At 47.7% G+C, this 27987-nt stretch overlaps 1 protein-coding gene across 11 annotated transcripts in view; it reads right to left on the bottom strand.

Annotated features, from left to right (window-relative positions):
• NWD1 (NACHT and WD repeat domain containing 1) overlaps positions 1-27987 on the bottom strand; it is a 99018-nt gene that overhangs the window by 29548 nt on the left and 41483 nt on the right. For all 11 annotated transcript variants that reach the window (XM_016935409.3, XM_024351186.2, XM_024351187.2 and 8 more), the window contains 5 exons: positions 26339-26498; positions 24541-24658; positions 23242-23400; positions 15116-15313; positions 8918-9040 (listed from right to left, as the gene is read on the bottom strand). In XM_016935409.3, coding sequence (XP_016790898.3) covers positions 8918-9040; positions 15116-15313; positions 23242-23400; positions 24541-24658; positions 26339-26498 — 758 coding nt within the window. The remainder of the gene's footprint in view (positions 1-8917; positions 9041-15115; positions 15314-23241; positions 23401-24540; positions 24659-26338; positions 26499-27987) is intronic.

The following is a 27987-nucleotide window of genomic DNA, read 5'->3' as shown; positions in this document are numbered from 1 at the left end:
CTATGTTGGCGAGGCTGGCCTTGAACTCCTGGCCTCAAGCGATCCACCCACCTGAGCCTCCCAAGTGCTGGGATTACAGGCATGAGCCACCATGCCTGGCCTTTTATTATTATTATTATTATTATTATTATTATTATTATTATTATTATTTTGAGATGAAGTTTTGCTCTTGTTGCCCAGGCTGGAGTGCAGTGGCGTGACCCTGGCTTATTGCAACCTCCACTTCCCAGGTTCAAGCAATTCTCCTGCTTCAGCCTCTCGTGTAGCTGGGATTACAGGTGCCCACCACCACACTTGGCAAATTTTTTGTATTTTTGGTAGAGACACAGTTTCATCATGTTGGCCAGGCTGGTCTCGAACTCCTGACCTCAGGTGATCTACCCACCTCGGCCTCCCACAGTGCTGGGATTACAGGCGTGAGCCGCCGCGCCTGGCCTATGATGATGATGATGATTATTATTATTATTATTATTACTATTTTGAGATGGAGTCTTGCTCTGTCACCCAGGCCGGAGTTCAGTGGCATAATCTTGGCTCACTGCAACCTGTGTCTCATGGGTTCAAGCAATTCTCATGCCTCAGCTTCCTGAGTAGCTGGGATTACAGGCATGTGCCACCGCGCCTGGCTAATTTTTGTATTTTTAGTAGAGATGGGGTTTCACCACGTTGACCAGGCTGGTCTCAAGCTCCTGACCTCAGGTGATCCACCCGCCTCGGCCTTCCAAAGTGCTGGGATTACAGGCATGAGCCACTGTGCCCAGCCTCTTTTTTCTTTTGTTTTGTTTTGAGAGCCTCTGTCTGTTGGTTAAATTGATAGAACCTGTCCAAATGGAAAATAATGAAATGTGGCAAAGCAAAATTCAGGGGGCCACAACTGGTTGGGAGTCAATCAGTTGCCCCAGATGTTGAATACTAAACAGATAATTGAGTTTTATAAAGATTCAGCATCTAAGAGTGTCTAAAATTAATAACCACGTAAAAAAGGGGCAACTTCTAGAAAAATTATAGGATTTCTCTCATCATTTTTATAATCTTGTAAAAAAATAATTAGCCAGGTGGGGTGGCATGCACCTGGGGTCCCAGCTACTCGGGAGGCTGAGGTGGGAGGATCATTTGAGCGCAGGAGGTTGAGGCTGGAGTGAGCTATGATCACTCCTCTGCACTCCAGCCTCAGCAACACAGCAAGACCTTGTCTCAAAATAAATAAATAAATATAATAATCTTAGAGAGCTATTTGCTAAGCAAAACGTACAATTTGGAAGGCATAAAGGGGAAAAATTGACCAACTGGATTATGTAGAAACGTAAAACTTCAGGAGGATAAACTGCAGTTGGAAGGCACATCATGAGACATGTGGAGGAAATATTTGCAACATATAACAGACAAATGGAGATTCTGCTTAATAAACAAGAAGTTCATCAGGCTGTGATTAGGTTATGAGGATGGCGCCCTGGGGAATGGGATTACTGTCCTTATAAAAGTAATCCCAGGCTGGGCAGGGTGGCTCGTGCCTGTAATCCCAGCACGTTGGGAGGCTGAGGCGGGCAGATCGCCTGAGCTCAGGAGTTCGAATCGAGACCAGCCTGGCCAACAAGGCAAAACCCTGTCTCTACTAAAAATACGAAAGTTAGCTGGGTGTGGTGGTGTGCGCCTGTAATCCCAGCTCCTCGGGAAGCTGAGGCAGGAAACTCGCTTGAACCTGGGAGGCAGAGGTTGCAGTGAGCTGAGACTGGACCACTACACTCCAGCCTGGGCAACAGAGTGAGACTCTGTCTCAAAAAAAAAAAAGTGTCCCCAACATAAAGATGGGAACAACAGATACTGGGGACTACTGGAATGGGGAAGGAGGAAGAGGGTCAAGGGCTAACAAAATTCCTCTTGGGTACCATGCTCACTACCTCAGTGATGGGGTCATTCGTACCCCAAATCTCAGCATCACTCAATATACCCATGTAGCAGACATGCACATGTACCCTGTGAAATTAATGGTGGAAATTATAAATGAAATAAAATACAATAACAGAACAAGGATCTGACTGGGCCAGGTGGCTCACACCTGTAATCCCAGCACTTTCGGGGGCCGAAGTGGGAGGGTCACTTGAGCCCAGGAGTCCGAGACAAGCCAGGCAACATAGCGAGACCCTGTCTCTAAAAAAAAAGTAAAAATAATAAAAATAGGCTGGCACAGTGGCTCACGCCTGTAAACCCAGCACTTTGGAAGGCCAAGGTGGGTGAATCAGTTGAGGTCAGGGGTTCGAGACTAGCCTGGCCAACATGGCAAAACCTTGTTTCTACTAAAAATACAAAAATTAGCTGGGTGTGGTGGCAGGCGCCTGTAATCTCAGCTACTTGGGAGGCTGAGGCAGGAAGATTGCTTGAACCTGGGAGGTGGAGGTTGCAGGGAGCCAAGATCATGCCATTGCACTCCAGCCTGGGCGACAGAGTGAGACTCTATCTCAAAAACAAAAAAAATTTAAAAAAAGAGTCAATGGGCACAAAAGAATGTTTATGGAAAAACATTGATAAAAAATATATATATAGTATATATTTATATATTTATGTATATATTTGTTTTTGTATATATGTATATATCTATACTTTCATGTATGTATATATTTATGTTTTATACACACATATATATTATGTTTTACATACATAAAGCATAAATATATACATACACAAAAATATAGATTAAAATATGTATATATAAGTGTATATATAAGTTCAGAATATTTTCATAATCTCAAAAAACAGTCATCCTCTTTTTTCTTTATCATGTTTTTCTAATTTTGTTTGTTTATTTTATTTTATTTTATTTTATTTTATTTTTTTGAGACAGAGTCTCACTCTGTCTCCCAGGCTGGAGTGCAGTGACACAATCTCAGCTCACTGCAACCTCCCACTCCAGGATTCAAGCGATTCTCCTGCCTCAGCCTCCTGAGTAGCTGGGATTACAGACATGCACCACCATGCCCAACTAATTTTGTATGTTTAGTAGAGATGGGGTTTCACCATGTTGTCCAGGCTGGTCTCGAACTTCTGACCTCAAATGATGTGCCCGCCTCAACCTCCCAAACTGCTGGGATTACATGAGTGAGCCACCGCGCCTGGCCTATCACATTAATAATTTTAAAGCAAACAATCCAGTGGCATTTAGCCATTCACAGTGTTGTGCAACCATCACTCTATCTAGTTCCAGAACATTCGCAACCCCCCAGAAGGAGACCCTGTCCCCATCAGCAGTCACTCCCCACTCCCCTCCCCTAACCCCTGGCCACCACTAATCTGCCTCTTGTCTCTCCTGTCTCTGTGGATTAGTCTGTTCTGGACATTTCATATCCATGGGAGTCGCATGCCATGTGGCCCCTGGTGACTGCTGTTTTTGTTGTTGTTTTGTTGTTTGTTTTTTTGGAGACAAAGTCTCATTCTGTCATCGCCCAGGCTGGAGTGCAGTGGCGCGATCTTGGCTCACTGCAACCTCCGCCCCCCAGGTTCAAGCGATTCTCTTGCCTCAGCCTCCTGAGTAGCTGGGACTACAGGTGTATGCCATCACACCTGGCTATTTTTTGTATTTTTAGTAGAGACAGGGGTTCACCATGTTGGCCAGGATGGTCTCGATCTCTTGACCTCGTGATCTGCCCACCTCGGGCCTCCCAAAGTGCTGGGATTACAGGCGTGAGCCACCGCGCCCAGCCGACTGCTCCTTTTTATTTGACATAATCTCTGGAGCTCCAGCCTCATGATTTCCTTGCTGTTCTGTAGACCCGCCAACCTCATTCCCCTCTCAGGGCCTTTGCACTTGCTACTCCCTGGCCTGGGAGGCTCTTTCCTCTCCCCTGCCCTTTCTTCACCCCTGCGGATACCAAAATCCACAGATGCTCCAGTGCCTTATATGAAATAGTGTCATATTTGCATATAGCCTATATATATCCTCCTGTATACTTTATTACTATTGTTACCATTATTATTTTTTTTAGAGATAGGGGTCTGGCTGTGTTACCCTAGCTGGAGCATAGTAATGCAATCACAGCCCACTGTAGCCTCGATCTCCCAGGCTCAAGTGATCCTCCTGCCTCAGCCTCAGCTTGGGACTACAGGTGCTCCCGTATACTTAATTTTTCTTTTTTTTTTTCTTTTTAAGACTGAGTCTCACTGTCACCAAGGCTGGAGTGCAGTGGCATGATCTCGGCTCACAGCAACCTCCGCCTCCCAGGTTCAAGTGATCTTCCTGCCTCAGTCTCCCAAGTAGCTAGGACTGCAGGTGTGCACCACCACGCCCAGCTAATTTTTGTACTTTTAGTAGAGACGGGGTTTCGCCATGTTGGCCAGGCTGGTCTCGAACACCTGACCTCAGGTGATCCGCGGCCTCCCAAAGTGTTGGGATTACAGACATGACCCACTGTGCCCAGCCACTCCTGTATATTTTAAATCATCTCTAGGTTACTTACAATACCTAATATGGCATAGGTGCTATATAAATAGTTGTTATACTGCATTGTTTGGGGGACAATGACAATAAAGGTCTGTGCATGTTTAGTCCAGATGCAGTTAACTATTTTTTTCCCAAATATTTTCCTTTGTAAAAATTGTATTTATTTGTTTATTTAAGAGACAGGGTCTTAAAATTTATTTTTATTTATTTTTTATTTTATTATTTTATTTATTTATTATTTTATTATTTTTTATTTTTTGAGATGGTGTTTTGCTCTTTTTGCCCAGGCTGGAGTGCAGTGGCACGATCTCGGCTCACTGCAACCTCCACCTCCTGGGTTCAAGTGATTCTCCTGCCTCAGCCTCCCGAGTAGCTGGGATTACAGGTATATATCACCACGCCCGGCTAATTTTGTATTTTTAGTAGAGACAGGGTTTCATCATGTTAGCCAGGCTGGTCTCAAACTCCTGATCTCAGGTGATCCACCCACCTCGGCCTCCCAAAGTGCTGGGATTACAGGCATGAGCCACCATGCCCCACCTTTAAATTTATTTTTAAGAGACAGGTACAGTGGCTTATGCCTGTAATTCCAGCACTTCAGGAGGCTTAGGTGGGAGGATGGCTTGATGCCAGGAATTCAAGACCAGCCTGGGAAACACGGTGAGACCCAGTCTCTACAAAAACTGTTTTAAAAATTAGTTGGGCATGGTGGCATGCACCTGTGCTCCTAGCTCTTCAGGAGGCTGAGGTGGGAGGATTGCTTGAACCTGGGATGTCAAGATTGTAGTGAACTATGATTGCACCATTGTGCTCCAGCATGGATGACAGAGTGAGATCCTGAAAAAAAAAAAAAAGAAAGAAAAGAAAGAAAGAAAGAAAAAGAAAGAGAGAGAAAGAAAGAAAGAAAAAGAAAGAAAGAAAGGAAGGAAGAGAGAAAGAAAGGAAGAGAGAAAGAAAGAAAGGAGGGAGGGAGGAAGGAAGGGAGGAAGGGGAAGGGGGAAGGAAGGGAAGGAAGGAGAAGGAAGGAAGGAAAGGAAGGAAAGAAGGAAGGAAAGAAGGATGGAAAAAGAAAGAAAGAAGAAGAAACACAGCCAACAACAACCAAAAGACAGGATCTCACTCCGTTGCCCAGGCTGAACTCAAACACCCGGGCTCAAGGCATCCTCCTCCTTGTAGCTGGGACTACAGGCACACACCACTGCATCCAGCTTTTCCAAATATTTTCAATCCACAGTTGGTTGAATCTATAGATGCAAAACCCACAGATATGGAGGGCCAATTAAACTTTTGATTTTTCAAAAGATTGTGTCATAATATTATGTATCTTGTCAATTGAGCCTTTTAGGGCATCCCTTTACATTTTTTAAAAATTTGAATATGTCATCTCTAATAGAAATTTGATTCAGCTCTTTAGACCTTCTCCACCCCCACCCATTTTTCTGTTTGTTTGGTTTTTTGGAAACAGGGTCTCACTCTGTCACCCAGGATGGAATACAGTGGTGCAAACATGGCTCACTGCAGCCTCCAACTCCTGGACTCAAGCAATCCTCTTGGCTCAGCCTCTCACGTAGCTGGGAGTGCAGGTGCACACCACCATGCCTGGCTAATTTAAAACACTTTTTTTTTTTTTTTTTTTTTTTTTAGAGGTGAGGTCTTGCTATGTTGCACAGGCTGGTCTTGAATTCTGGGCCTCAAGTGATCCTCCCATCTTCAAAGAGCTGGGATTACAGGTGTGAGTCCTGTTTTCTTAATTAAATAAAATGCCCAACCTGTTTTCTTAATTAGATAAAAGGGTTAGATTAGATTCTTTTTTTTTTTTTTTTTTTTTGAGACAGAGTCTCACTCTGTCACCCAGGCTGGAGTGCAGTGGGGCAATCTCGGCTCACTGCAAGCACCACCTCCTGGGTTGATGCCATTCTCCTGCCTCAGCCTCTCGAGTAGCTGGGACTACAGGCACCCACCATCACACCCAGCTAATTTTTTTTGTATTTTTAGTAGAGACAGGGTTTCACCGTGTTAGCCAGGATGGTCTCGATCTCCTGACCTTGTGATCCACCCGCCTAGGCCTCCCAAAGTGCTGAGATTACAGGCAGGAGCCACTGCACCTGGCCTAGATTAGATTCTTTCTAAAGCTAATTTTCTATGGCTTGATTCTGTTAAATGTATTTTTTAAACACATGGGATATTTTAACTTATTTATTCAACAAATAAGCATGGAGTATGTTGAATAAAACATAACCCTTGCCCTCAAACAATAGTAATAAGATCTCAGGTCAACAAATAAATGTAGTCTTGCTTTTTTTTTTTTTTTTTTTTGAGATAGGGTCTCGCTGTGTTGCACAGGCTAGAGTACAGTGGTGTAATCACAGCTCACTGTAGCCCCAATCTCCTGGGCTCAAGCGATTCTCATGCCCCAGCCTCCCAAGTAGCTGGGACTACAGGTGTGCACCACCATGCCTGGCTAATTTTTGCATTTTTTGTAGAGATGTGGGTTCACCATGTTGCCCAAGCTGGTCTCAAAATCCTGAGCTTAAATGATCTGCCTGCCTCAGCCTCCTAAAGTGCTGGGATAAGCCACCACGCCCAGCCAACTGGTCTTAGCCAATGTGGTCCTATGTATATCAAGCTGCAGGAGAGCACAAGGTAGCTAGTTATGAACTCTACTGTGGGAATCATCTCTCCCAAAGGGAGGACCCTTGAGATTAGTCTTCAAGAATGAGTAGTTTTCCATCCTAGTCCTGACCCTCGTCTATCTCTCTTCAGCATCTAGAACAGGACCTGGTACTCAGCAGGCACTCAACAATTGATTATAGAAATAAGCCATATCTGTTAAGGGACTACGTAGAAATAAACAACCTTACTTAGGATCTGAGGTCGACAAATGCAAAAAGGACCACAATTCTTTACCCTTACTGATCCACACCCTTGGCAATGTGACTTTGCAGCTCCTCCCATCAAAAAATGAAGCCTAGGCTGGGTGTAGTGGCTCACACCTGTAATCTCAGCACTTTGGGAGGACAAGGCGAGAGGATTGCTTGAGCTCAGGAGCTTGAGACCAGCCTGAGCAACATAGTGAGACCCTGTCTCTACCAAAAAATACAAAAATTAGCCAGGTGTGGTGGTGTGTGTCTGCAGTCCCAGCTACTCAAGAGGCTGAGATGGGAGGATTGCTTGAGCCCAGGAGGCTGAGAGTGCAGTGAACTGAGATTGTGCCACTGCACTCCAGCTTGGGCAACAGAGCAACACCCTGTCAGAATAAAAGAATGAAAAAAAGAAAAGGAAAAGAAAAAAGAAAAGAAAAGAGAAGAGAAAGGAAAGGAAAGGAAAGGAAAGAGAAAAGAAAAGAAGGCAGAAAGCCTATTTAGCATATTTCCCTACTGGACTGCTCTTGTGAATTCCTTTGGTCAAGAGAATGTGAATGTGACCAGGTGCCAACTCCAAGTCCAGGCTTAAGAGATTCTGTGAGTGCCTACTTGTTTTCTTGAAACCCTGCCTTTGGCTGGGCACGGTGGCTCACGCCTGTAATCCCAGCACTTTGGGAGGACGAGGTGGGTGGATCACAAGGTCAGGAGATTGAGACCATCCTGGCTAACACGGTGAAACCCCGTCTCTACTAAAAAATATAAAAAATTAGCCGGGCATGGTGGCGGGCGCCTGTAGTCCCAGCTACTCGGGAGGCTGAGGCAGGAGAATGGCGTGAACCTGGGAGGCAGAGCTTACAGTGAGCCGAGATTGCACCACTGCACTCTAGCTTGGGCGACAGAGCAAGACTCCGTCTCAAAAAAAAAAAAAGAAACCCTGCCTTTGCTGGGGATGAGAGACCTGAAGGACGCTGAATGATGACAGACCACGTGGAGCAAAGTTGAGTTGCCTCATTTGAAAACATTCAGATTCAGCCAGCTCCTAGATAATCCACTGACTGACTGCAGATACATGAGCAAGCCCAGCTGAGAGCAGAAAACTGCCCAGCTGTGTCCAGCCTGCATTGCCAATGCACAGGAAGTGAGCTAAAGAAATAGCTTGTTTGTGGCTCAAATTTGTAATCCCAGCTACTTGGTAGGCTAAGGAGGGAGGATCACTTGAGCACAAGAGTTTCAGACCAGCCTGGGCAACATAGCAAGACCCCATTTCTAAAAACATTAAAAAATTAGCTGGGTATAGTGGTATGTGCTTGTAGTCCCAGCTACTCAGGAGGCTGAGGCAGGAGGATCACTTGGCCCAGGAGTTTGAGGCTGCAGTGAGTTATAAACACACCACTGCACTCCAGCCTGCGCAATACAGTGAGATCCCATATTTAAAAAGAAAAAGAAATGGCTTGTTCGAAACTACTGTGTTTGGGGATGGTTCATTATGCAACTATAGCTAAGTGATGCAGGAACAAAGGCCAGGGTTTCAATACAGAGAAGTGAATCTGTGGGGAAGGGGCTCTGAGAACCGACTCTTCACTATGGAAGCTGACCACAAAGCCCACTTCCCAAGTCTCACCTGTGTGTCCAGTTAGCATGTGGATCACATGCTGCTCTTCCATGTCCCACACAGCCATGATGCCATCCTGGGTGCCAATCACCAGCAGCTTCTCCTCCACACCCCATGCCATGGCGGTGATGCCTGCAGCCACACAGAGGCAACAGCAATGATCTCAGTTCCTGTGTCCAAGTATTCAGCTATGGGGTCCTCTAATGAGCCCCCCACTTCACAGATAAAACAACTGAGGCACGGAGAGATTTGGTCCCTTGCCCAAAGCTGCACAGCAAGGATTAGATTCACAGACTCAGATGCACAGATTCACACTCTGGCCTGTGACATTCACTTCACTCTTAGGTAGGGAAGGGGACTGCATCACAGTGTGGTCATAAGTGTCTGTCTAGTCTAGCAGTGCTCACCCAGCGGACACATATCGGTTTCTGGAGACATCTTGAGGTGCCACAATGGGGACAAGGATGCTCAAGGACACTACTGCCATCTGGTGGGTGCAGGCCAGGGATGCTGCTCAACACCCAGCAATGCGTAACAACCCCATCCCAGAGAAAGATTCAGCCCCAGAAGTCAGCAATGCCATGGCTGAGAAACCCTGCCTTAGTTGAAGAAAACTCAGAAACAAAATCACATTGGCCATGGCCGGGCACGGTGGCTCATGCCACCCAGCACTTTGGGAGGCCGATAGTTTGGGAGGCCAAACTTTGGGGGGCCGAGGTGGGCGGATCACTTGAGGTCAGGAGTTCAAGACCAGCCTGTCCAACATGGAGAAACCCAGTCTCTACTAAAAATATAAAAATTAGCCAGGCATAGTGAAGCACACCTGTAATCCCAGCTACTTGGGAGGCTGAGGCCAGAGAATGACTTGAGCCCAGGAGGTGGAGGTTGCAGTGAGCTGAGATCACACCACTGCACTCCAACCTGGGTGAGAGAGGGAGACTCTGTCTCAACAACAACAACAGCAACAAAAAAAAAAAAAAAAAAAAAAAAGAAGAAGAAGAAGAAAGAAAAGAAAAGAAAGAAAGAAATTATATTGGCTGAGAATGAGGATTATGTTTTTGACATCTCTGAGTTCAATTGGTGTAGAAAAGCAAGGGCTGATGTCCTAAAGAAAAAATATATATATTTGCCAATGAATTGGGCAAACACACCCCAAGGCTCTCTTCCTGGTGGAGTTTGATTAAAATATCACTGTAGAGAGAGAAGGGCCAAGATATATTGGAGAAAACGTGGGCCTAGACATTAAGAAACGGAACTTTCTGAATGTCCTGGAGTAAAGAAAGGAAGTCCTTTTCCTTCTCTGTGCCTCTCCTACATGTGTAAAATGGGTGGTGCTGAATCAGAGCCCGTCAAGCTCTGAGAATACAGAATTTTCTTTCCACCTCATCAGGACAGAGAGTGAGGAGATGGGATTTGTTTTCTTTTCCTTTCTTCTCCTCCCCTTCCCTCCCTTTCCCTTCCCTCCCCCTTCCTCCCCTTCCTTCCCTTTCCCTTTCCTCCCTTTCCCTTCCTTCCCCTCCCCTTTCTCTTTCCTTCCCCTTTCCTCTCCCCTCCCCTTCCCCCTCTTCCCTTCCCTTTCCCCTCCCCTTCCTTCCCCTCCGCTTCTCTCCCTCGTCCCTCCCCTCCCTTTCCTTTCCCTTTCCTCCCCTTTCCCTTTCCCTCCCCTGCCCTCCCCTCCCCTTCCCTTGCCTCCCCTTTCCCTTCCCCTTCCCTCCTGTTCCCTACCCTCTCATTCCCTCCCCTCTCCTTCCTTTCCCTCCCCTTCTCTTCCCTTCCCTTCCCCTTCCCTCCTGTTCCCTACCCTCTCATTCCCTCCCCTCTCCTTCCTTTCCCTCCCCTTCTCTTCCCTTCCCTTCCCTCCCCTTTCTCCTTCCCTCCTCTTTCCCTTGCTCTCCCCTTTCCCTTCCCCTTCCCTCCCCTTTCCCCTCCACTTCCCTCCCCTTTCCCCTCCCCTCCACTTTCCCCTCCCCTCCTTCCCCTCCCCTTCTCTCCCTCTTCACTCCCGTCCCTTTCTCATCCCTCCCCTCCCCTTTCCTCTCCTTTCCCTTCCCCTTCCCTCCTCTTCCCTCCCCTCCCATTCCCTCTCCTTTCCTTCCCTTCCTTCCCCTTTCCCTTCCCCTTTCCTCCCTTTCCCTCTCCTTCCCTCCCCTCCCTTCCCCTCCCTCCACTTCTCTCCTCTTTCCCCTCCCCTTCCCTTCCCTCCTCTTTCTCCTCCCCTTTCCTCCTCTTCTCTTCCCTTCCTTTCCCTCCCCTCCCCTTCCTTCCCCTTTCCTTTCCCCTTCCCTCCCCTTTCCCTTCCCCTTGCCTCCCCTTCCCTCCCCTCCCCTCCCCTCCCCTTCCCCCCCCTCCCCTTCCCTCCCCTTTCCCCTCCCCTTCCCTCCCCTTCCCTTTCTTCCCCTTTCCCCTTCCCTTCCCTCCCCTTTCCCCTCCCCTTCCCTCCCCTTTCCCCTCCCCTTCCCTGCCCTTCCCTTTCTTCCCCTTTCCCCTTCCCTTTCCTCTTCCCTCCCCTTTCCCTTCCCTCCAGTTCCTTCCCTCTTCCCTCTCCTTTCCCTCCCTTCCCCTCCCCACTCTCCTTCCCTTCCTTTTCTTCTTCTTTTTTTTTTTTTTCCAGATAGGGTCTCACTCTATCACCCAGGCTGGAGTGCAGTTCCACAATCACAGCTCACTGCAGCCTCGAACTCTTGGGCTCAAGCCATTCTCCCATCTTAGCCTCCTGAGTAGCTGAGACTATAGGCACATGCCACCATGACCAGCATTTTTTTTTTTTTTTTAACTTTTTGTAGAGACAGGGTCTCCTTATGTTGCCCAGGCTGGTCTTGAACATCTGGGCCCAAGAGATCCTCTTGCCTTGGCCTCCCAAAGAGCTGGGATTATAGGCAAAAATCACTGTGCTCAGCCCCTTTTACTTTTTTTCTTATGCACTCATTGTGTGACCTTGGAAATATTAACTCATACTTTTTTTTTTTTTTTTTTTTTGAGACGGAGTTTTACTCTTTCGCCCAGGCTGGAGTGCAGTGGCACGATATCCACTCACTGCAACCTCTGCCTTCCAGTTTCAAGCAATTCTCCTGCCTTAGCCTCCAGAGTAGCTGGGATTACAGGTGTCCGCTACAACACCTGGCTAATTTTTGTATTTTTAGTAGAGACAGGGTTTCACCATGTAGGCCAGGCTGGTCTTGAACTCCTGACCTCATGATCCACCTGCCTCAACCTCCCAAAGCGCTGGGATTATAGGCGTGAGCCACCATGCCTAGCCATACTTTTCATTTTAAAAATGAACAAACTGAAGCCCACATGGGTAAGAACTTTCTCAACTTTAACAGAACTAGAGGATGTACAATGGGGCACAGTGGACCTGAAACACAGAACATTTCCCTGCCCCAGAGATGAGAAAAATGTCACGCTAAGCTGTAACTTCCTATGTCTGTGCCATGACAGACATCATTAATCACAGCACTATGTGCGATTTGTGCCCCCATAGTCATTCTATCATCTCACCTTTAGTAATAAAACCGAAAAGCCCATAGGTTTTAGCTGAGTACATAGTTATCCGCACAAAGACCATATTTCCCTGGCTGAGCACAGTGGTTCACCCCTGTAATCCCAGCACTTTGGGAGGCCAAGGTAGGCGATCACCTGAGATCAGGAGTTTGAGACCAGCCTGGCCAACATGGTGAAACCCTGTCTCTACCAAAAATACAAAAATTAGCCAGGCATGGTGGCATGTGCCTGTAATCCCAGCTGCTTGGGAGGCTGAGGCAGGAAAATGGCTTGAATCCAGGAAGCAGAGGTGCAGTGAGCCGAGATTGCGCCGCTGCGCTCCAGCCTGGGCGACAAGAGCAAAACTCCATATAAAAAGTAAAAATAAAAATAAAAATATAAAAACATATTTCCCAGGCTTCCTTACAGTTGGAGATATCCAAGTTCTTGCCAATGAGACAGGAGTGGAAATATTTAGTTCTGCTTCCAGGTCGTGCCCTTAAAATGAAGAGGCCTGCCATCTGCTTCTCCTATTCCCCACTGGCTGGAATGCCATCTTGATGGTAGGAGTTGGAGCAGCTATATTGGGCCAATGAGGACAGCCCTACACTGAAAATGGCAGAGCAGCCAGATTGAAAGTGTATGGGTCCCAGACACCTAAAGACTCCCTTTTGCCTCTGCTTTTGCTTGAACTATTTCATAAGAGAGAATTAAACTCCTATCTTATTTAAGCCACTGATATTTTGGCCATTTTTTTTTACAACATCTGAGCCTATATTCTGACAAATACACACTCTTTCCCACTAAGCTAGCTTCAGTCTTAGAATCCTCAACACAGCATTCTAGTGGCTGCCCCTAAATCAACTCCTCCATGCATTGTACTTAGTGTCTCTTAGCATTTCTATTTTGAAAATAATGTGCCTGGGGAGTGCAGCTCTCACTGCCAGGTCATGTGGCACAGTGAGGAGCTCTGACATTTGAACCACAAGTGAACTCAGTGGTCTCACAATCAATGTGAGAGATTGTGGGTGGACAGATAAATAGATGGGTGAATGGAGGCAAATGAGTGGGTAGACAGGTGGCTAGTTGGATGAGTGAGTGGGTGAATGGATGGGCAGGTAGATGGGTAGATGGAGGAATCAGTTTCTCGATGAAATTGAAGTGAGAAAGTTGATGAATGGCTAAGTGTGTGGATGGGTGGAGGCGTAAGTGAATGAATGGAAGATGATCAGATGAAGAAAATGGAAAGATAAGTGGGTAGAGGGGTGGATGACTGATGGGTGGATAGAAGAGAGGAAGGAAGGAAGAAAGAAAGGGTTGAAGGATGAATGAATGGATGAATGGATGGGTGAGTGGATGGATGGAAGGAAAGCTGTGTAGGTGGGTGAGTGGATGGAAGGGTGGGTGGATGGATGGATGAAAGGATGGGAAGGTCGTTTGATGAATGGATGGATGGATAGATTAATGAAAGGGTGAGTAAATGATTTGATGAATGGATGAATAATGGATGGGTGGATGGATGAATGGGGCTAGCTAAATGAAACAGTGGTAGGGTAGATGGATAGATGGATGGATGCGTGGATGGGTGGATGGATGGAACAGTGGAACAGTAGATGAATGAAAGAGTGGGAGGGTAGATGGATTTAGAGATGGGGGATAGATGGATGGAAAGGTAGCAGAGTGGGTAGATGGATGGGTGGATGTGTGGGAGGATGGATGGATGGATGGATGGAGAGGAAAGTGTTTGATAAATGAATTGATGGATAAATGGAAGGGTGGGTAGATGATTGCATGAATGGACAAGTGATGTATGAATGGGTGGGTGGATGAGTGAATGGATGGATAGATGGATGGAAGGGTGGGAGGATAGATGGATGGGAGAGTGGGAAGGTGGATGGATGGATGGATGGGGCAGTAGATGGATGGAAGGGTGGCAGAGAAGATGGGTGGATGAATGGATGGGTGGGTGGGAGGACGGTGGATGGATGGATGGATAGATGAATGGAAGGGTGGGAGTGTAGATAGATGGATGAATGGATGGGAGGGTAATTGGATGGAAGAGTAGGAAGGTGAATTAATGGATGGATGGATGGATGGATAGATGGATGGATAGATGGATGGATGAATGGATGGGTGGGTGGGAGGGTGGTGGATGGAGGGATAGATGAATGGAAGGGTGGGAGGTAGATAGAGAGATGAATGAATGGATGGGAGGGTAATTGGATGGAAGAGTAGGAAGGTGAATGAAAGGATGGATGCATAGATGGATGGATGAATGGAAGGAAGAAAAAAATGAATGACAAATGGATGGCAAAACCTAAATCCTCTCCTCTCCCTTACATTCTGGGATTCCAAGGGCTGCTTACAGTTCCTTCAGCTGCTCAGAGGACTGTCAGGCATCAGTTCCTAGCTTTCAGAATTACTAGCATGAGCTTGTAAATAGCTGAAACTGTCAGATGGGCACCAATCCCTTGGAGATGGGAAGCTTGGAGGCACCCCCTAGCATCGGGCTCATTAGAAGAATTTATATGAGACATCTACAGTCCCTTGAGGTGGGGCAGAGAGAGCTGATTCAGCATGAGACAGCAGGGGCAGGCTCTGATGGCAAGCTTGGGGTCTCCCAACTAGCACAGGGGAGTCCCAGAAGACAACCTCAAACACCTGGCCTTCACTGCCCCCAGGCAAGCAGGTGCCTGCTGGGATTTTTGCTATGCTGGGGAGACTCACCTTTGTGACAACCGCTGAGGGTTGCCCGGAGGGGTCCTCCTGGGGGCTGGAGGAATCCTCCGAGGGGCACCAGCACAGGGTGTGCGCACAACCGGAACCAGCTCTGGGCCTGTTGGCATAGCTGTCCCACCAGTGCTGGATGTGAGGTGGCGAAGAAATGGAGTCTGGCCAGCAGTTCTGTGTACAGGATGCTCCTCTCTGCAACATAGGGATGTAGACTAAGTTGCCTGGATTGAGCCCCCTCTACCCTCCCTGCCAATTGAGTCTCTGCTCCCTGCAGGGGCTCCAGAACAAAAGAAGACGCAATACCTCAGCTACTGGCCTCTGCTGTCCGCTCCTGTCTCCTTCTCTGCTCTCCAGACACACTTACCCTTGCTTCAGATGCACCCAGCTGTTTCCAGTCTCCAGCCTTTGCCCAGGTTGCCTAGAATGCTTCCCTTTCCTTCCTCCCTCCCTTCTTCTCTCCCTCTCTCCCTTCCTTTCTTCCTTCCTCTTTTATCACACTCTGTTGTCCCGGCTGGAGTGCAGTGGCATGATCAAAGCTAACTGCAGCCTCAAACTTCTGGGCTCAAGCAATCCTCCCATCTCAGCCTCCCAAATACTAGGGACTACAGGCATGCACCACCACACTCAGCTAATTTATTTGTTTGTTTTATTTTATTTTATTTATTTATTTTTGAGATGGAGTTTTAGCCTGTCACCTAGGTTGGAGTGCAATGGTGCGATCTTGGCTCACTGCAACCTGCACCTCCCAGGTTCAAGCGATTCTCCTGCCTCAGCCTCCCTAATAGCTGGGACTACAGGTGCCCGCCACCATGCCCAACTAATTTTTGTGTGTCTAGTGGAAACGGGGTTTCACCATGTTGGCTGGGCTGACCTCAAGTGATCCACCTGCCTCGGCCTCCTAAAGTGCTGGGATTACAGGCATGAGCCACCGCGCCTGGCTATTTATTTTTTTAGAGACAGGGTCTTACTCTGTCACCCAGGCTGGAGTGCAGTGGCACGATCGCAGCTCACTGCAGCCTCAAACTCCTGGGCTCAAGCGATCTTCTGGCCACAGCCTCTACAGTAGCTGGGACTGCAGATGCACGTCACCACGCCTCGTTAGTTTTTTATTTTTTGTAGAGACGGGGTCTCGTTATGTTGCCCAGGCTGGTCTCAAACTTCTGGGCTCAAGATATCCTCCTTCCTCGACCCCTCAAAGCTTTGGAATTATAGGCGTGAGCCACTGTGCTCAGACTCAACCTTTTCAATAAAAGTAGGATCAGAGGAGGGATATATTGGAAATCTTTGTACCTTTCACTCAATTTTGCTGTGAACCTAAAACCGTTCTATAAAAAAATGGGCTATTAAGAAAAATTAGCCGAGCATGGTGGCGCGCGGGCCTGTAATCCCAGCTACTCGGGAGGCTGAGACAGGAGAATCGCTGGAACCCAGGAGGCAGAAGTTGGGTGACAGAGCGAGGCTCCTTCTCAAAAAAAAAAAAAAAAAAAAAAAAGGACTCGTGATCGCGTTGGATCATTTAGGATGTTATGTTGAATGGTCCCCATTTGCCAGCGTGCTTGGACGTACGGAGAGCACATGGTTGTCCAGCAGCGCCCTCTGGTGATAACATTTGTTCCTACACCTCCTTGTGGTGGGGGAGCCACAGGTTGTCAATCAAGGGGCTTTGCAGGGAACTTGCTGAGAGATCTGGGCTTTTAAATCTTCCTTAAACTGGGAAGTCATGCCCAAGGCTGTTTTCCTGGGAAGTTGCTCCATCAAGGTTTACAACTCCTGGCGAGCGCCTCTCGCGTTATTTTTCTTTCCAGTTGCCTTAAATTCCAGTTGTTTGGTATGCTGTTCCATCTCCTTCTCTTTATTTATTTGTGTATTTTGAGACAGAGTCTTGCTCTGTCGTGCAAGTTGGAGTGCAGTGGCGTGATCTCGGCTCACCGCAACATCTGCCTCCCGGGTTCAAGCAATTTTTGTGCCTCGGCCTCCCAAGAAGCTGGGATTACAGGCATGCACCACCACACCCGGCTAATTTTTGTATTTTTAGTAGAGATGGGGTTTCACTGTCACCAAGGCTGGTCTCAAACTCCTGGCCTCAAGCAATCTGCCTGCCTCGGCTTCTCAAAGTATTGGGGTTACAGGCGTGAGCCACTGTGCCCAGCCATCTATCTATTTTTAACTAATTAATTTTTTTTACAGAGATAGGATCTCGCTATGTTGCCCAGGATGGTCTTGAACTCCTGCCCTCTAGCAATCCTCCTGTCTGGGCCTCCCAAAGTGCTGGGATTAGAAGCGTGAACCCCCGCACTCGGCCCCATCTCCCTCTCTTAAAGGCTGAGACAAACATTAACTATATTTAGGTCCCCGTGGGAGCTGGGGCTATGGCAGATAATCAGTAGGGGTTGTGTGAATGCATAAGAAAGGCATAAATGGTTGCAGGCACCAGCATCTTCACATTGGGTGGAGTTCTGGACACATTTTAGTTCAATTGCACATTTTGCAGATGACAAAAATAGGGTTTCAGGGCAGAAATAGCTCATCCTAGGCTGTTCATGTCAACAGTGCTATCATATGACAGTAACAGGACCGTCGATGGCAACACGGGTGGAGGTTCTGTGTGAATTGATGCGTGTACTCTTCCCAGCAGCCCTAGGTGGGATGGTCACTCAGCATCCCTATTCTGCAGATGGGAAAACTGAGGGCTGTGGGGCAGGGGGAGGGATGGTAAAGGGTTTGCAAGGTCACACTGCCAAGAAGTGGCAGCGCCAAGATTTCAATCGACACAGTGGGGCTCAAAATTTGTGGTCTATGTGTGTATTGTCTGTTCTCATGCTGCTAATAAAGACATACCTGAAACTGGGCAATTTATAAAGGAAAGAGGTTTAATTGACCTACAGTTCTGCAGGGCTGGGGAGGCCTCAGGAAACTTACAATCACGGTGGAAGGGGAAGCAAACACGCCCTTCTTCACAAGGCGGGAGGAGAGAGAAGAATGAGAGCTGAGCAAAGGGGGAAGCCCCTTATTTTAAAAAGCCCCATCAGATCTCTTGAGAGCTTACTCAGTATCAGGAGAACAGCATGGAGGAAAACACCTCCATGATTCGACTTTCTCCACCTGGTCCCTCCCTCAATGTGTGGGGATTATGGGAAATACAATTCAAGATGATAGTTGGGTGGGGACACAACCGAACCATATCAATGTGTTTAAAGGTAAAAATTTGGCAGGGAGAAAACAGATGATGCCATTGGCCTTAATGGAGCTCAGAGTCTGATGTGGCAGACAGATGATGCAAAAGAAAACCATGAGAAATCATAATTAAAGGCAAAGACAAGCCAGGGGTGGTGGTGTGCACCTGTGGTCCCAGCTACTTGGGAGGCTGAGGTGAGAGGACCACTGGAGCCCAGGAGTTTGAAGGTGCTGTGAGCTATGATCATGCCATTGCACTCCAGCCTGGACAACAGGGCAAGACTTTGTCTCTAAAAAAAGAAAAAAGAAAAAAAAAAGAGCCAAGACAGATGGAAAACAGGGTGCAGTGATAGAAAATTCAGAGGCAAGGATTGGGGAGACATAGAGAAGTTAAGCTTCAGTGGTGGCCAGACAAGGCTTCTCTGAGGAATCGCATTTAGCTGAGCTCCAAAGTTGCCACAGAAGGGCTGGGGAGGCGAGTCCCAGCCCAGGGCCCCCGGCACGCAAGCTTGGATGTTTCCATCACAGTCTGGGGCAGTAAGGATGGAGACAAGCATCTCCCAGGAGAGTGAGTCATACACAGCCATGTAGGCTACACTACTGGAAAGGTCATTATTCCAAGGACAATGGGAGAACCATCTAGAAGATTCAATAGAGATACTTAGTGAGATTTGGGCTCTTTTTTTTTTTTTTAATGGAATTTTGCTCTGTCGCCAAGGCTGGAGTGCAGTGGTGTGATCCAGGCTCACTGCAACCTCTGCCTGCTGGGTTCAAGCAATTCTCCTGCCTCAGCCTCCCGAGTAACTGGGATTACAGGTGCGTGCTACCGTGCCTGGCTAATTTTTGCATTTTTAGTAGAGGTGGGGTTTCACCCTGTTGGCCAGGCTGGTCTCAAACTCCTGACCTCAAGTGATCTGCCTGCCTCAGCCTCCCGAAGTGCTGGGATTATAGGCATGAGCCACCACACCTGGCCATCTGATGGTTTTATAAGGCAATTTTCCTAGCTTTTGTTCCCTGTCTCTTGAACTCCTGGCTTCAAGTGATCCACCTGCCTCAGCCTCCCAAAGTGCCGAGATAACAGGCTTGAGCCACCCTGGCCGTTTTGGGCTTTCAAGATTCTTCTGAGTGCTGTATGGAAAATAAACCAAAGGGTAAGAATGAATCCAAAGTAGGCAGACCTCCGAGGATGCTGTCTGGAGGAGAGACAGCAGCACTGGCCCTGGGCTGATGGCCAGGAGAATAAAGAGAAGCAGATAGTTCAAGGATGGTTTGCAGGGCCAGGATTAGAAGCTCTGCATAGGAATCACAGGCCACTGGTCATCCTTTTTAACATCCTATTCACATCCATGGGGAAGCACTTTGGATACAGAGACTTAAGCATCTTGAATACTTCCCCTTCCTTTGTGAACTCACCTCACAATTTATTGCTCTTTGTTAACATGGTATTTAAGGCCCCAGGTCTAAACACTCTTTTGAGTTTTCACTTTTCTGTGAAACTTCTGTGCATGTAAAATTAAAATGTGTGAGCCCTTTCACGTGTTAAGCTGTCTTTTGTTAGTTTAATTCACAGGCCCCTATCACTGAACATAAAAGGGTAGAGAAAAAGATATTATTTATTGTCTCCCATAGTTTGATTGTAAAATGGTGTAGCTTTCATGGAAAATGAAGTGGTCGTTCCTCAAAAAGTTAAACACAAAATTGCCATGTGATCTAGCGATTCCTTTTCACAATAGCCAAAAGGTAGAAACACACAAATGTCCACAGACAGATGAATGGATAAACAAAATGTGGCATATTCATACAATGCAATATTATTAAGCCTTTAAAAGGAAGGAAATTCTTAGCCTTGAAAAGGAAGGAAATTCTTAGCCAGGCATGGTAGCTCAAGCCTGTAATCCCAGCACTTTGGGAGGCCAAGGTGGGCAGATCACATGAGGTCAGGAGTTCGAGACCAGCCTGGCTAACATAGCGAAACCCCATCTCTACTAAAAAATACAAAAATTAGCTGCGTGTGGTGGCACACGCCTGTAATCCCAGCTACTCTGGAGGCTGAGGCAGGACAATTGCTTGAGCAACCCAGGAGATGGAGGTTGCAGTGAGCTGAGATCGTGCCAGTGCACTCCAGCCTGGGTGACAGAGCAAGACTCTGTCGTGCAAAAAAAGAAAAAAAAAAAGGAAGGAAATTCTGACATATGCTACAATGTGGATGAAACTTGAGGACATTCTGCTCAGTAAGAGAAGTCAGAGAATAAAGGACAAATACTGTAAAATACCACTTATATGAAATACCTAAAGCAGTCAAATTTATAGAGACAGAAAACAGCATGGTGGTTGCCAGGGACTGGGGTGAAGGGAGAATGGGGAGAGATATGGGTTGGCTCTGTGTCCCTACCCAAATCTCATCTTGAATTGTAATCCCCATAATCCCCACATGTTGAGGGAGGGACCAGGTGGGAGGTGATTGGATCATGGGGGTGGTTCCCCCATGCTGTTCTCATGACAGTGAGTTTTCACGAGATCTGATGGTTTTTGGGTTTTATTGGAGACACAGTCTCACTCTGTCACCCAGGCTGGAGTGCATGGTGGGATTTCTGCTCACTGCAACCTCTGCCGCCCGTGTTCAAGCAATTTTCCCACCTCAGCCTCTCAAGTAGCTGGAACTACAGGCATGTGCCACCATGCCTGACAAATTTTTGTATTTTTAGTAGAGCTGGGGTTTCACCATGTTGGCCAGGCTGGTCTCAAACTCCTGACCTCAAGTGATCTGCCTGCCTCGGCCTCCCAAAGTGCTGGAATTATAGGCGTGAGCCACCACACCTGGCCGTCCGATGGTTTTATAAGGCAGTTGCTCCCTCTCTCTCGCCTGCTGCCATGCACAGGAGGCGGAGCTTGCAGTGAGCCGAGATCGCACCACTGCACTCCAGCCTGGGCGACAGAGCGAGACTCTGTCTCACCAAGAAAAAAAAAAAAAAAAGACGCACCTCTTTCCCTTCTGCCATGATTGTAAGTTTCCTGAAGCCTTCCCAGCCATGCGGAACTATGAGTCAATTAAACCTCTTTCCTTTGTAAATTACCCAGTCTTGGGTGTTTCTTTATAGCAGTGTGAAAACAGACTAGTACAGGGAATGAATGTTTCATGAAGACAGAGTTTCACTTTAGGAAGATTAACAAGTTCTGGAGATGAATGGTGGTGATAGCTGCACATTATTAATATATTTAATCGCTGAACTGCACACATAAAAATGGTTAAGATGGGGGTCAGGCACAGTGGTTCATGCCTGTCATCCCAGCAGTTTGGGAGGCTGAGGCAGGAGGATTGCTTGAGTCCAGGAGTTCAAGACCTGCCTGTGAAACATGGCAAAATCCCGTCTCTACAAAATATACAAAAATTAGCCAGGCATGATGGTGCATGTCAGTAGTCTCAGCTACTCAGAAGGCTGAGGTAGGAGGATCTCTTGAGCCTGATAGGCGGAGGTTGCAGTGAGCTGAGATCATGCCACTGTACTCTAGCCTGGGTAATGAAGCGAGATCCTGTCTCAAAAAAAAAATGGTTAAGACATGTATTTTGCTATAATTAAAACAAAACCAAACAGAAAGAACATCCTCATGGCCAGAGCGTCTAAAGACTTGGAGAGATTCTTCAAGCTCTAGGGCAGGGAGTAGCAAATTGCAGTCTGAGGGCCAGACCCAGCCCAAGTCATCTGGGAGTTAGAAATAAGTTTTTTTTTTGGTTTGTTTGTTTTGAGACAGGGTCTCGCTCTGTCACCCAGGCTGGAATGCAGCGGAGCAATCACAGTTTACTGCAGCCTCGACCTCCCAGGCTCAATTGATCCTCCCACCTCACCTTCCCAAGTAGCTGGGACTACAGGTGTAAGCCATAATGCTCAGCCTGAGAATAATTTTTATAGCCATGTGTTTGCAATGGACCAGATAATAGTGAAAACCAACTCTGAACCCTAAGTTTTGTACTCAGTTATTATTATATTTTGAATTTCATCAATAAAAAATATGTGGGAACTTTGTTTTCTCTCTTATCATATATGTACCTACATAATTTCCTCGAGTTTTCTCGAAATAGTTCCTATCTGGTGCTTTCTTTTCTTTCTTTTTTTTTTTTTTTTTTTGAGACGGAGTCTCACTCTGTTGCCCAGGCTGGAGTGCAGTGGCGCGATCTCGGCTCACTGTAACCTCCGCCTCCCAGGATCCAGCAATTCTCCTGCCTCAGCCTCCCGAGTAGCTGGGACTACAGGTGCCCACCACCACACCCTGCTAATTTTTGTATTTTTAGTAGAGACAGGGTTTCACCATATTGACCAGGCTGGTCTCAAACTTCTGACCTTGTGATCTGCCTGCCTCGGCTTCCCAAAGTGCTGGGATTACAGGTGTGAGCCACTGCGCCCAGCCCTACCTGGCACTTTCTAAAGAAAAGTCCAGGGTAACAGGATGGGCCCTGCTTTGGTAGTATTCAGTCCAAAGCTCTCCCAGGCTCAATTTAAAATTCTAGGCCAGGCGCCATGGCTCATGTCTATCTATAATCCTAGCACTCTGGGAGGCTGAGGCAAGAAGATCCCTTGAGCCCAGGAGTTTGAGACTAGCCTGGGCAACACAGTGAGACCCTGTCTCTACGAAAAATAGAAAAATTAGCAAGGCACAGTGGTGCATACCTGTGGCTAGCTACTCAGGAGGCTGAGGTGGGAGGAGCATTTGAACCCACGAGTCTGAGGCTACAGTGAGCTACGATTGCACCACTGAACTCCAGCCTGGGTGACACAGCGATACCACATGTCAAAAAAAATTCTAGAAGCACTGCTGGGGAAAAATTCACATGTTTAGACAGGAAAGGTATGAGAGTTGATGAAAATCCAGCTCATGACTCAATGAGGAGAGCATGTTTCTAGAAGTCAGTGCCCGTCCTGGTCACTCCTATCCAGGCCATCTGGACTCACCCATGCCTCGGAGCTCCACAGCAGGGCGGCAGAGCTGGAGGGCTTCACGGACCAGGCCAACCTCAGGAGAGTCCAGGTGAGGGGCACACAGGTCAAAGTCATCCAGCAGGTCTTCAATGCCCCCAGAGATGCCCCGGCAGGAAATCCAGCTCATGCTGCCTGAGGGAGAGAAGGGGGGAGGATGTGGGAAGTGCCTACCTCCCTCCAGTTCATCCTGGGAGGTGGAGAATCATCTCTCCATTTCCTCCAGGGCATCTCAGGCTCAGCAGTAGTGACATTGGGGCAGGATCATTCTCTGTGGTAAGGGGCTGAACTATGCATTGTGGGATGTAAAGCAGCAACCCTGGCCTCCACCCACCAGATACCAGTAGCACTCCCACCCCAAGTGTGACAATCAAACATGTCTGCAGACATTGTCAAGTGTCCCCTGGGGGGGCAGAATCTCTTCTGGTTAAGAATCACAGGGATTGGTGAATGGATGGATAGATAGAGAGTGAGAGAGAGAGAGAGAGAGAGATAGAAAGAATGTTGGGTGGATTGGTGCATGGATGGACAAACAGAAAGATAGGTGGGTGGATGGATAGAATGATGGGTGGATGGATGGATGGATGACCAGAAAGGTAGATGAATGAATAGATAATGGACATATAATGGGTGCATGGATAGATAGATAGAATGATGGATGGATGGATGGATGGATGGACAGACAGAAGGATGAGTGGATGGATGGATGGATGGATGGATGGATTGATGGATGGATGGATGGTTATAACCAGCTCATGGCTCAATAAGGAGATCATAGATGGATGGGTGGATAAATGGATAGTTAGATGGATAGATGGATGGATGAATGGATGGATGGATGGATGGATGGATGGACAGAGAGAAGATGGGTGGATGGATGGATGGATGGATAGGTGGATGAACAGACTGACAAACAGACAGACAGACAGATAGGGTCTCTCATGATAAGGCAGGGGTTTTCACCCTATGCACTAACATTTGGAGCTAGATTATTTTCTGTGGTAGGGTGTCCTGTGCACTGTAGGGTATTGAGCAGCATTCCTGGCCTCCACCCACCAGATTCAAGTAGTGCCTTCTCCCCTAGCTGTGACAACCAAAACTATCTGCGGACACTGTAAGGCATCCCCTGGGTGTAGAATTGCCCCTTGTGAGAACCTCTGCCTTAGGAGGAATGAAGGATTTCCATGTTTGCCCTTCACCCTCCCCAGGCTCTAGAAGACTGGAGCGTGGTGCAGTCACCAGGCTCGGTCCTCTGAGATGGGGGGCAGCCCTTACCCAGAACCTCCTGTTTCAGCTCCTCCAGGCGGCCCGAGTGAAGCAGGTGATAGGGCAACTCCTTCAGCTTCCGCAGGTTTGCAACCGTGTGTGAGAACCACAGAGGCTGCGGGGCCACCTGGCAGAGGAGAAGGGAGACTGCAGCTTGGACACAAGCCCATTCATTCACTCCACGCACAAGCCCATTCATTCACCTCATGCTCCAGACAGTGCTGGAGTGGACGAGAATGCAATGGAAGACAGACATACCCCCATGTGCCCATTGGTCAGGGCTGGGGCAGAGACGACATTTGGGACTCAGAGAATCAAAGCCAGAGGTCATGGGACTTTCTGGGAGGAATAGGGAATGTTTCCTGAAGGCAGAGGCATTGGAACTGAGCCTCAGAATTAAGTGGGCATCTATGTGGCAAAATGTGTCAGAAAACAATGGCATTCCAGGGCAAGAGAAGAGCATGGGCAAAGGTCTGGAGGTGTGAAAGAGCAGGCTGAGTTTGGGAGGACTGAATTATACAAGTCAGGTTAGGGGATGCAGGTGGGAAATGAGAGTAGGGAGCTTGTAAGCAGCAGATCACGAAGGCACTGAATATCAGGCTGGGTAGGTCAGGCTTAAGACTGAGGGCACTGGGGAGCTATGGAAGGTTTTAGACAAGAGGCATAATCAGATTGGATGGTCAGAAGCATCCTTGGGAGGATGCACTAGGGCAAGAGACTGAGAGGCTAGGTGAATGAAAGGGGCTCAGACCATGTCCTGGAGAGGCAGGATGAAGCTGAGTCTGCAGGGACTCTGGGCACACAGGAAAGGATTTGTGAATGGGTCTCTGGGGGAGAAGAGAAGGGTCAGCACCAGGCTAGGTGTGGTAATCCCACCTGTAATTACACACCTGTAATCTCAGTGCTTTGGGAGGCCAAGGCAGATCACTTGAGATCAGGAGTTTGAGACCAGCCTGGCCAACATGGCAAAACCCCGTCTCTACTAAAAATACAAAAATTAGCCAGGTGCAGTGGCACACACCTGTAGTCCCAGCTACTAGGGAGGCTGAGTGGGAGAATCGCTTGAACCTGGGAGGCAGAGGCTGTAGTGACCTGAGATCATGCCAGTGCACTCCAGCCTGGGTGACAGAGCAAGACTCTGTCAGGAAGGAAGGAAGGAAGCGAGGGAGGGAAAAAGAAAAGTCAGCACCAAAAAAAGAATAGAGCCTGGACCTGCCTCCAGCCTCCCCAGTCCAGCAGGGGAGACAGAGAAAAAGAAACATCAAGCTATAACCAAAGAATTAAAAGTGTAATTTCCTAGTTGCAATCATTATACAACAGTTATATAAGATTTTAACATCAGGGAGAAGAGTCCACAATAACTCTGTACTTTGTTTGTTTGTTTGTTTTTGAGACAGAGTTTCTCTCTGTTGCCCAGGCAGGAGTTCAAGACCAGTATGGCCAACATGGTGAAAGCCCGTCTCTACTAAAAATACAAAAATTAGCCAGGCATGGTGGCGGGCGCCTGTAATCCCAGCTACTTGGGAGGCTGAGGCAGGAAAATTGCTTGAACCTGGGAGGCAGAGGTTGCAGTGAGCTGATATCACGCCATTGCACTCCAGCCTGGGCGACAGAGCAAGACTCTGTCTCAAAAAAAAAAAAAAAAAAACGAGTGTGGGGGGCAGTAGAAGGGACATCTTGCCCTCTGTGAGGAAAGGAGAAGTAGGTCGGGAGGACATTTCGAGTGCAAAAAGGGGAAGGAAGGAGGTGAGCAACGCTGGGCAGGGTGGAGGTTGCAGGTGGGGAATGGGGGTCCCAGGTACCTCACCTTTCGGTCCAAGTTCAGTGGTTTCCCCACAAGTGGCAGAGTGATGAGCTTCTTGGTACCCTGGCTCCAGGTCCCTGAGAAGAAGTCGGCCAGGACGCCATGCCTCTTGGCTCTCTCGGATCCCGACAGGTAGCGCTCACGGACCACCTCGACCAGCTGTCTACAGAGAGGGTATACAGACTGATAGACCTGGGTGACCCATCAAGCTCAAAGGTGGCTGCCTGTCTTCCTGGAGGCAGTTCCCAAATCCCAAGCCATCCTAAACCACTCTGTTGACCACCTGTGCTATTTGATACACCACATCTATCTCTAAATTGGTCCATGTTTTTTTTTCCTTACATCAGTTTACTTTCCTTACATACATTTCAAAGAGGAACCTTTGAGCTCCTCCAAAATTTACACATAAAATAACTTACCACCTGACCCAGCAAATCCACTCCTGGGTATATACCGAGAAGAATTAAGAAACACGTGTTCAGGCTGGGTGCAGTGGCTCATGCCTGTGATCCCAGCACTTTGGGAGGCTGAGGCCGGTGCATCACCTGAGGTCAGGAGTTCAAGACCAGCCTGGCCAACATGGTGAAACCCTGTCTGTACTTAAAAAAAGAATACAAAAATTAGCTGGGCATGGTGGTGTGCTCTTGGGAGGCTGAGGCAGGAGAATCACTCCTCCCAGGTGGAGGTTGCAGTGAGCTGAGGTGGTGCCACTGCACTCCAGCCTGGGCAACAGAGAGAGACTCCAAAAAGAAAAAAGGAAAAAAAGAGAAAGAGGGGAAGAGAGAAAGAAGGAAAGAAAGAAAGAAGAAAGAAAGAGAGAGAGAAAGAAAGGGAACAGGCGTTCAAACAAAACCTTACACATGCATGTTCACAACAGCAAAAACGTGGAAACAATGCAAGTGTCCATCCATAGACGAAGATAAACAAAACGTGGTCCATCCATACAATGAAATATTATGTAGCCATGAAAAGGAAGGAAGCACTGATCCCTGCTACAATGTGGATGAGCCCTGAGAACATGATGCTGAGTGAAAGAAGCCAGACACAAAAGGCCACATAGTGTGAGATTTCATCGATCTGAAATGCCCAGAACAGGCAAATCCACAGAGACAGGAAGCAGATGAGTGGCTGCCAGGGGTTAGGGAAGGGGAATGAGGAGTGACGGCTGATGGGGACAGGGTCTCCTTTTGGGGGGATGAAAACGTTCTGGAACTAGACAGAGGTGAGGGGTGCAACATTATGAGTGTACTAAAATACACTTAATTGTCCACTTTAAAATGGTGAATTCTGACCGGGCACAGTGGCTCATGCCTGTAACCCCAGCACTTTGGGAGGCCAAGGCGGGCAGATCACCTGAGGTCAGGAGTTTGAGACCAGCCTGGCCAACATGGTGAAACCCGTCTCTACTAAAAATACAAAAATTAGCTGGGTGTGGCGGCTCATGCTTGTAAACCTAGCTACTCAGGAAGCTAAGGCAGGAGAATCACTGAAACCTGGGAGGCAGAGGTTGCAGTGAGCCAAGATTGTGCTGCTGCACTCTAGCCTGGGCAACAGAGCAAGACTCTGTCTCAAAAAATAATAAAATAATAAAATTAAATTAAATAAATAAAATAAAATGTGGTGAATTGGCCAGGCATGGTAGCTCACACCTG

Source organism: Pan troglodytes, chromosome 20, assembly GCF_028858775.2.
Source record: "Pan troglodytes isolate AG18354 chromosome 20, NHGRI_mPanTro3-v2.0_pri, whole genome shotgun sequence".
Taxonomy (NCBI): Eukaryota; Metazoa; Chordata; class Mammalia; order Primates; family Hominidae; genus Pan; species Pan troglodytes.
Note: the sequence above shows the minus strand (reverse complement) of the source record. Positions and strands in the feature narration are given on the sequence as shown.